Source organism: Grammomys surdaster, unplaced genomic scaffold, assembly GCF_004785775.1.
Source record: "Grammomys surdaster isolate TR1022 unplaced genomic scaffold, NIH_TR_1.0 126546, whole genome shotgun sequence".
NCBI classification, from domain to species: Eukaryota; Metazoa; Chordata; class Mammalia; order Rodentia; family Muridae; genus Grammomys; species Grammomys surdaster.
In genome coordinates, this window is record NW_021621338.1 from 4316940 (window position 1) to 4327363 (window position 10424).

At 45.1% G+C, this 10424-nt stretch overlaps 1 protein-coding gene across 1 annotated transcript in view; it reads left to right on the plus strand.

Annotated features, from left to right (window-relative positions):
- Positions 1-10424, plus strand: part of LOC114614947 (sterol 26-hydroxylase, mitochondrial) — a 26137-nt gene that overhangs the window by 13916 nt on the left and 1797 nt on the right. Inside the window, exons 2-5 of the mRNA XM_028760556.1 lie at positions 7536-7726; positions 9226-9425; positions 9541-9738; positions 9848-10020. Of these exons, the coding sequence (XP_028616389.1) occupies positions 7536-7726; positions 9226-9425; positions 9541-9738; positions 9848-10020 (762 nt within the window). The remainder of the gene's footprint in view (positions 1-7535; positions 7727-9225; positions 9426-9540; positions 9739-9847; positions 10021-10424) is intronic.

The following is a 10424-nucleotide window of genomic DNA, read 5'->3' on the forward strand; positions in this document are numbered from 1 at the left end:
CCCTCTCTCTCTCTCTCTCTCTTTCTTTCTTTCTTTCTTTCTTATTATATTTTTGAGACAGGGTCTCACTATGTAGTCCTGGCTAACTTGAAACTTGCTATATAGCTGAGGCTGGTTTCAAACTCCCAGAGATTCACTAGCCTCTGCCTTAAGTGCTGGGAATAAAGGTGTGTGCCACCATATTCAGCCTGGAGGGTGTCTTAAAGTAGAAACAAGTAAAAAGTGTCTGGGCTGTGAAGGTAGCCCACCCAGGGACTGTGCACTCATGTAGCCTGTGTGCCTGAAGCCCTGGGCTCACTCATCAGTACTCCTGTCATTTTTTTTTTTTTTTTTTTTTTGGTTTTTCGAGACAGGGTTTCTCTGTATAGTCCTGGCTGTCCTGGAAGTCACTCTGTAGACCAGGCTGGCTTCGAATTCAGAAATCCACCTGCCTCTGCCTCCCAAGTGCTGGGATTAAAGGCGTGCACCACCAACGCCCGGCTCCCCTGTCATCTCAAAATTTTAGACAGATTTCCCTTTTCCTCAATCTCTCACGTAAAAAAAATTATGTACAGTAATTAGAATGGCGGAGTCTTTAGTCCTTTACTTTTTGGTGAAAACTCAGGATGATACCAACACCTGAGGTTTCCAAATGTTACCAAATCCTGGAAAAACATGGATCCAAACACATAGTCTTTTCTATAAAATTTAGGTCAAAAATACCTGAATTTCTATGACTTTTTTCAGCTTTTTAACTTAGAAATTACTCTGATGTTTACTACTTGTTACCAAATTTAATGTGGCTTTAAGGCCTTAATGCGTGTGAGAAGCTGACTTACAAGTGTTTACGTAACTGATTGAAGCTGTTACATCAAGATTCTTTATGACAACTGAAGATGTGAGATGTTTTCTTGTCGAAGACTATCCCTAAAGCTAACTTGCTACACAGGGCAATGAACAGAGTGTTAAGCTCTCATTTGCATATTTATTCTTAGGTCACACATAGACTTCTGTGGTCTAAAATAACCAACAGGAGAAAGTTATGTGTCTCCTATGCATTGCATGCTGACAGCTTGGGAGACGTGTTTTCATTAAGTCAAGAGTGTTAGTCTTGTTTATCACAGAGTTACAGAAGAGATCATTTTGTTCCAGGCTGGAGTTATGGTTTTATGACTTTGAGTCAAGCTCCGGCAAGTAAATCCTAGCAGAGATAAACATAACCTTCTAACTGGGACACCAGGCACGGAAGCGTGTGAAGACAGTTTGATTTTTAGTGCACCAGCCAATTTACACCAACTTGTTTATTGAAAATTTATTCTTCAATGTGAGCACAAGGTGTTTGGTTTAATTCAACGGTTTTAGTTTACAAGCTCTTTCCTCTATAAACTAATCTGAACAGAAATCATTAAAGAATTTATTATGCATATAGACATAACATTTAATATGCACATGAAAGTAACACATGACAACACACACATACATAAGACCTTTTGCTTTTAGTGTTGAGACAGAGTAATACAGCAATATAAATTTGCAAGTTCATGAAAAGACTTATTTTCTGGGCTCTGGGCTGGTCTCAAATTTGCAATCCTCCTGCCTTGGCCTTTGGAATGCTGGGATTACAGGCATCCCTGACCACCATTTTTATGTTGACTCAATATTTGAGTGAAGCAATTCTAAAGGGGTGGGGAGAGGAAGGGTCACACAACATGTGACCTTTTGTTCTGTCTGTCCTCTTATCATATGTTTTTAAGATTTGCCCAAGTTATGGCTCGCATCAGTATCTGTCTCATGACTGAACAACACCCCATTGTACGTAGCTTGGTTATCTGTTCATTTAGTGGTGGTTGTCTGGGCTGGCGCACTGTTTGCTGTTCTGTCTCTGTAAATGTTGTGGACAACTCTGTGCAGACACATTTTTCCTTTCTTGTGTACATAGGACTGGAATTGCTGGATCACATGTCTTTCTGAGTCAAACTTTTCCATAGCGAGTACCTTATTTGTACACTCCACTGGCAGTATATGAGTGTTCCAGTTTCTCCTTCATCAACACTTATTTCCTGTTTGAGTTTTCTTTGCTTGAAGCTTCCAAGCTATCCTAATAGCCATATCATGATATATTATTGTAATTTTGATTTTTGGGGTGTGTGCGTATGTGTGGGGGGGACATGGCATACATGTAGAAGTCACAGACAAACATTTATTCACTGATTTATTTGTTTCTTTATATTTATAAATAATAATTTTGCTGCTGTGAATTTTTATTTTTCCAATAATTTATTTTTTTTATTAACATCTGATTACAGCCCCCTTCCTTCCTCTCCTCCCAGTCCTACCCTTACAAATCCTTCCCCTCCACCAGCAACAGTGTCAACCGGCCAGACCCCCCAGAGTTCTTGGGAACTGGACCACCAACCAAAGAGCACACTTGGAGGGACCCATGGCTCCGCCCGCATATGTGGCAGAGGATGGCTTTGTTGGACATCAGTGGGAGGAGTGGCCCTCGGTCCTGTGGGGGTTTGATGCCCCAGTGTAGGAGAATTCGAGGGCAGGAAGGTGGGAGTGGGTGGGTGGTGGAGCATCCTCCTAGAGGCAGGGGGAAGGGGGATGCGATAGGGGGCTTCCGGAGGGGAGACCTGGAGAGGGGATAACATTTGAAATGTAAATAAAGAAAATATCCAATAAAAAAAACCAAAACAAAAAAAAAACACTAATCCTTCCCCCTGAAGAGAAGAGGAAGGCCCCCTTGGGTACCTCCCCACCCAGGGTCATCTAGTCCCAGCAGGACTAAGCACACCCTCTTCCAACAGGCAGTCTAGGTAGGGGAAGGAGATCCAATGGCAGGCAACAGAGTCAGAGACAGCCCCAGCTCCAATTGTTAGGGGACCCACGTGAAGACCAAGCAGCACATCTGGAACAAACGTATAGGAGGCCTAGGTCCAGCCCATGCATGCTCTTTGGTTGGTGGCTCAGTCTCTGTGAGCCCCCATGGGCCCAGGTTAGTTGACATTGTGGGTCTTCTTGTGGTGTCCTTGATCCTTCCGGCTCCCTCAATTCTATCCTAGACTCTTGCACAAGACTCCCAAGCTCCCGCCTGATGTTCGGCTGTGGGTCTCTGCATCTGTCTCCATCTGCTGCTGGATGAAACCTCTCAGGAGACAGTTTAAAGTAAAACAACACAAATACATCTACAAAATAATGAGGAAGTAAACTGGGGGCACATGTAGCCCACTTCTCATCTGTCTGTCTATACACTGGGGTGTGGACTTCGTCTTTTCTGCCGAGTTTGTTAGTGTCTGCCTGGGCCCAGGATGGGCTGGGAAGTCCACAGGTGAACGCTGATGAATTCTGCTCCCTCCATCTTTGGAGTCCCACCAGGTGAGGACCAGCCCACTCATCCATCTCAATGACAGGTTAGCTCAGCAAAGCCACTCTGAGGCCACACAGGCAGCACCCTGTCGGATCCCTGGAACTGGCTGGCTGGCTCAGGTTACCTCCTAATGTTCGGCACACAGGGCAGCACACATCTCTCAGCAAGTGTCCCGATGTCTTTCTAAAATAAGTCCTTACATAAGGAGGTCCTTGATAAGCGCCACCAAGTAAACTGACGGAGAGAAGTCTAAAAGGAAAAGGGAGACGTTTTCCAGAAACTCCTGCACGGATAGCCAGGGAACCTTGGAAGCTCTGGGTTGCAGGGAAGGTACTTGTGCCCAGCTCAGTGGCTTTCTATCTAGTCTTTTTTTTCCCCTTTCAAAATGTTCATTATTTTATATGTATGAGTGATGTCTTGCCCACATGCATGCGAGTTACCATCTGTGTGCCTGGTGCCCGTGGAGGCCGGAAGATGGGGTCAGCTTCCCCGAAAGCAGACAATTGTGAGCCACTACATGCTAAGAATCAAACCTAGGCCCTCTGAAGAGACGGCTCTAACCATTGAGCCATCTCTTCAGCCTCCTTACTAAGTATTTTAAAAATGATTTTCCCTCAATTCCAAGATTGTGGTATAAAATTTGGAAAATGAATCACAGTATAAAGAAGGAAGTAAATTTATCTACAAAGTGGTATTTGCCAGTGCAGAAGGTCACCACCATTCACATTGTAATGAAAACGTAACATGAACATTTTTGTTCTTTCTTTTTGTTATGTGGCCCAGGTTGGTCTTGAACCTGTAATCTTCCTGTCTCTACTTCCCAAGTGCTAGGATTACAGGTCTCAAGTGTGCTAGACAAGAGCTCCCCTACTCCTTTAGCTACATCTCCAGACCTTTAATTCTTTTTTTTTTTTTTGCTGAAAACTTTAAAGATTTATTTATTTATTATTTAGATGAGTACACTACAGCTTTCTTCAGACACACACTAGAAGAGTGCATCGGATCCCATTACAGATGGTTGTGAGCCACCATGTGGTTGCTGGGAATTGAACTCAGGACCTCTGGCAGAGCAGTCAGTGCTCTTAACCACTGAGCCATCTCTCCAGCCCTTTACTGGAAACTTTAAGAAAAGTAAAAACAAAACAAAAACTCGTTCACAGGCAAATGGTTACAACTAGGGCTCACTTAAAATTTTAGGAGCACTTGCCTGAATGTAGGGGCTCAACAGGTTTTCCTGCCTTCTAGAACTATCCGAGCGATGGTTAGTGACTTGCACTTCAGAAAATATTGTTTCCTATTTTCTCCTGAATTAAAAAAATTAGACATGTCCATAGTTCAAAGCTTAAAACAACATATTATGCTACACATTAAACAGTCTTACTCCTTGTGTTGATTTACATGAGAGATGTTCCCCCATAATCTTGGACATCTCACCACTTGGTCCCCAGTTTGTAGTGCTGTTGGGGAGTTTTAGGTAGTGAGGCCTTGCTGGGGGCCATACATTGCTGGAAGTGGGCTTTGAGCACCCAAGGCCTTACCCTGCTGCAGTTCAAAGTTCACACTCTGTGCCTCAGCTTGTGGTTCAAGATGAGCGGTCTCAGCTTCCTGCTCCTGCCACCATGCCCCACCCCCAACCCCACCCTCACCCTCAGCCATGATGAACTCATTCCTCTGGGAGTCTTACTTATATAAACTCTTGCTTAGATAAGTTTTGGGTTTTGTCACAGCAGCAGCAAAGTCACTAATACATTCTCTCCCTTTCCTCTCTGCCCTGGGCAACCTCTTGCGTCTAAAGTATCCATTTAGTATTTCTCAATGAAAGTGAATATTTGTTTAGCCTCTCTCCCCACTTCTTTCCTTCGTGTGTATATGTGTGTGGTGTGCATGCATGTGTATGTGTGCTCCTGTGTGTGCAGATGCATGGACATGTTCACACAGATAGGTAAGTAGGCCCAAAATTGATATCAGGAATCTTCCTTATTCATTCTTCCATCTTCTCCTTCGAGGTGAAGCAGGGCCTCAGTAGAACCCAGAGCTCACCGAGACAGTTTCATAGGCAGCCTGCTCCAGGGATCCTCTTTGTCACCTTCAAGGCCAGAACTACAGGTGGGCTGCTGTGTCTGCCTGGCATTTGTGAAGTTTGTGGGAATCCAAACTCTGGTCCTTTTGCAGGGGCTTTCACATCCTGGATCATTTCCCCAGCTCTACCCTGCTTTCTTAGGCAGGAGGTGTAATGCTTTTTGTTTGACTCTCTACTTTGGGTATCTTTCTGTGTCAGCACAGGAGGGGTCATTTCATAGTTGATATTGTATTCTGTTCTGTGGATATCTTGTACTTTGTTTATAAACTTGTAGTGAATAAATACCTTATACTGAAAAACTTATAACTATACTATAATTTCTACAAAATTATATATACAGGAACCACATATCTAAAATTGATTAAAAATAGCCCATTGTAACTGTTAATGTGCTTAGTATTTTGCTCAGTAAATAAAATTGTGAATATAAATATCGATCAATATATAAATATCAACGGATGTCCTCCAAGCGGGGATGAGCCATTTGAGTCAGGTCTGCACAGTTTGATTTTTCTGGGGGGTGGGGGGAGCAGAAGTATTTGCAGTGGTTGAGCCAACTCTTCAGGATCCTACCACCCCACCACCACCATGTCCCTGGGAAGTAGAAGTGTGGGAGCTTGTCAAGATGGGCTTCTAGGCAATGGACAGCCTTGACCATTGTTAGCTCAGGATGGATTCTGGACAGCTGGGCAATGGATGGGATCAATTACGCTGTAGTGGTCCTCAGAGAACTCATTTTAAGGCCAATAGTTCAGATCAGTAAGACTGACAGTTTCTGACATTCCGGTTAGTAGGTTCCTTTTGAGCCTCCCCTCCATCTTCCTTGCTCTTTCATTTTCAACAACTATCAACATTGTAGCAACCAGGGCCTTGCTCAGTGTAAGCAGGCTTTGTACTATAGAATGCTCTTGCCTTTAGCAATGCTAATTTCTCACCAGATGCTAGCTAAGACCATCATCAGTTAGCAAGGACCTTAGAAAGTCTAAGATACAGCCAGGTGTGCTGGCTGGTGCATTCCTTAATCCCAGCACTTGGGAGGTGGATCTCTGTGAGTTCAAAGCCAGCCTAGTCTATAGAGTGAGTTTGGGGATAGACAGGGAACTATTACACAGAGAAACTCTGTCTTAGACCCCACCCCAGTCTCAGATGTGTCTGTGCAGGGTCCAGGCAGGGTGCTGTGCTCTTTCTAGGTACTTTCTCTTTGAGCTATCTCCTCCCTCCTCCTTAGAAAAGACTTAGAAATTACTTAAAACACACATTACTTTGTTGTTGTTTTTAAAAACAAGCAAACAGAACACAGGCTAGTTTGTATTTAACCTTGCATTTCCAGTCTCAAGTCTTAGAATTCCTTCCCCCCCCCCCCCCACCCCCAGAATTCCTAATTGTGGTTTTTTTCTTTCTCTTGGTAAGTATATATTTGTCTTCAACTCAATGAGGCTACAAGATGCAGTAGGTTTATTTCCTTATCTTTAACATTTTTCTATCTAAAATTTTTAAAAAAATACCACATTTATTTATTTGTGTGTGTATGTGTGCACACGCATGCGCATGTATATGTGTGTAGGTTAGAGGACAACTCTCAGGAATTGGTTCTCTCCTACCATGTGGGTTCAAGTCATGGCTTGAAAACAAGCACCTTACTCACTGAGCCATCTCACTGGCCCCATTTATTTTATTTTATTTTTATTATTGTCTAAGTTGATATACAAAGTGATAGGTTTTAGAATGGCCTTTTCATAATATGTAATTGTACATTTTTGCTACAGTAGATTTAAATGCTTACTTCAGGCTTACTAAAGGGCTCAGATTCCTTAAAACAACTATCTGCATCCAGTCTGCAACAGACTACACCCCCAGTTTCCCATATATCCATATTCCTTCCCAGGCCTCAGACCCTCCCACTCCTTACAGCAACATCAGTCTCAGACTTGGTCTTTGTAAGGCCATTTGTTCTGTCTCTGTCTACAGAACCGCTGGCCACCGTGTACCTTTCGTACTGCCCACTGGTTCTGGTGTGGCCGTCAGACCCTCTCCCACCCCATCTTTCCTTTCACCAATGTCATCTCAACTGGACCCCAGTTATTCCACTTTGGTTAACACCCACAGGCGCTGAACAAGACCAAGTATGGGCCAATGTGGACAACCTCCTTTGGGACTCGGACCAATGTGAATCTGGCCAGTGCCCCGCTCTTGGAGCAAGTGATGAGACAGGAGGGCAAGTACCCCATAAGAGACCACATGGAACAGTGGAAGGAGCATCGAGACCACAATGGCTTCACCTATGGGATCTTCACCACGTGAGCTGGGGCTTAAAGGGATGGGAACATGGCCCCAAAGGACCCAGTGGAAAGAGAGGAGGCGCAGGTAGCCACTCAAATGCAGGGTGGAGCGGGACCTCCCTGTGCATGTTACTTGTCTAGAAAACATTGAGGTAGGCTGAAACCCAGGGATAAGCCACTGTCTCTTCTTCTACCAATCCACTGTGTCATTTTGGACAAGTAAATGAGTTCCTTCTCTCTCTCTCTCTCTCTCTCTCTCTCTCTCTCTCTCTCTCTCTTGTGTATGTTTCGGATCTGTAATATAGGGTGTTTGAACTAAAATAACTACAAGGCCTTTTCAGATTGGTCTGTGGTAGTAGAGATAAAACCTGAGGCCTCCCTACCTGCTAGGCACTCGACCACTCAAACACTGAACTACATTCCCAGTCCCTCTCATGAGTTTTTGAGTTTTGGAGCAGGGTCTCTATCATTAAATTGTCCTGAGATGTGGGTCTCCTGTCTCCTTGGCCCATTGAACCATGAGGAGAAGGAATCCCTTGGCAACAGAGGAACTTCAACTTGTTCCTATTTTTTCTTCAACCTTTTCATAGAAGGTCTGGGTGCAGCAGCCCTTAGCGTTTCACATTCAGAAGCCTCCAGGGTTACATAATTCAAAGATACTTACAGTCCATATTACTAACCACCATGTGTCCAGCACTCATCTGGCCATCTGAACAATCCAGTTATATAGACTTTGGATCACTCTTCACGTACAGAGGCAAAACCCAGCCAAGCCCATGGGTGTTAAGCCACCTTTTTGAGGGTCACTGGCAAGTTATCTGTAAACCTATAATTTTTGTTAGTTTGTTTTCATTTTAAGACAGGATCTTATTCTGTATCCCAGGTTGGTCTCAAACTTATGGTGGCTGAGCCACCATAGGGAACACAGGTATACCACTCCAGCCTCAGCTAGACCAGTGATTTGATTCTAGGTGCTGTGATTCTAGAAGGGCACTTTACTCATTCACACAGTGCTGAGGTCTCATGGTTAATTCTTGCTTCCTTTTTTTTTTAATCCCCCGCCCCCCAACAAAGTTTCTCTGTATATCTCTGGCTGTCCTGGAACTCACTCTGTAGACCAGGCTAACATTGAACTCAGAGATCTGCCTGCTTCTGCCTCCTAAGTGCTGGGATTAGAGGTGTGCGTCACAACCACCTGCCTTAATTCCTTTTAGAATCCTGTCACCACAGACAAGGTCTCCTGAAGTCTAGGCAGCAATCAAAAACACTTTGTAGTAAAGGGTTCTCTCAAACTCCTGATCCTCCTGCCTCCGTCTTCTAAATGCTGGGCTTCACAGGTGTATGCAGCCACGCTTGGCAGTTTTATCATTCTTAGGTCATCAGTTATACTTGGTGATTGTCTAATTCTAAATTTCAGGAGTCTGAGGTTCCCTCCACCCTCTGGAGACCTTGTGGGTGGATGGGATACCATTTACTTTAGTCCCGTGCTTACTTGTGCCGTTCTTGGCATTCCCCAGACAAGGACAGCAGTGGTACCATCTGCGTCAGGGTTTGAAACAGCGGCTGCTGAAGCCTGCTGAGGCTGCACTCTACACAGATGCCTTAAACGAGGTGATCAGTGACTTTATTACCCGGCTGGACCAGGTGCGGGCAGAGAGTGCATCAGGGGATGAGGTGCCAGACATGTCTCATCTTCTTTACCACCTTGCCTTGGAAGGTAGCCTTGTTGGGAGAGCAGGGGTGGGGGTCGGGGTCAGGAGTGGGCTTTAATGAGGACCATGGATTCTCAGTCCTCTGGCTCTGCCTGCTCTGACAGCCTCTCTACTTCATAGCCATCTGCTACATCCTGTTTGAGAAAAGGGTTGGCTGCCTGGAGCCCTCCATCCCTGAGGACACTGCTACCTTCATCAGCTCAGTTGGGCTCATGTTCCAGAACTCAGTCTATGTCACTTTTCTTCCCAAGTGGACTCGTCCTCTGCTGCCCTTTTGGAAGCGATACCTGAATAACTGGGATACCATCTTCTTCTTTGGTGAGGTGTCCTAATCTGGGGCCAGGCAAGGAAGCTGGCCTCTCCCCGTGACTTCCTTCACAGTACCTACTTAGTGATTTAAACACACTCTCCTCTGTTTTCCATGCAGGGAAGAAGCTGATTGATCAAAAAATCCAGGAGATAGAAGCCCAGCTACAGACGGCTGGGCCAGATGGGGTCCGGGTATCTGGCTACCTGCACTTCCTGCTGACTAATGAATTGCTCAGTCCTCAGGAGACTGTTGGCACCTTTCCTGAGCTTCTCTTGGCTGGAGTGGACACGGTACATCAGAAAGGGACAGACAAGGGGAGCAGCGTTTGGAATGTAAACAAACAAACAAAGGAAAGGAAAGGCTAATGAGGAGACCAGGAACTGCCTGATTTTATCCTGTACTGTTCCCAAGACCTTCCTCCTCCTCTCTAACCCTGATCCTGTCCTGGCTTCTTCTGTATCACTGTAATTGTTTGCCCAGTTGAGGCAAACAGGGCCCTTTTGTTAGGAGGGTTCTATCAACTTCTGAGACCCTGGGGCTCTCTCCATCTCTGTCTCTTTGTCTCTCTTTGTCTCTCTTTGTCTGTCTCCTTCCCTCCCTCCCTTCCCCCCAAACCCCCCTCCCTCCCTCCCTCCCTCCCTCCCTCCCTCCCTGTTCGGAGGGTTCTATCACCTTCTCACACCCTGGGGCTCTC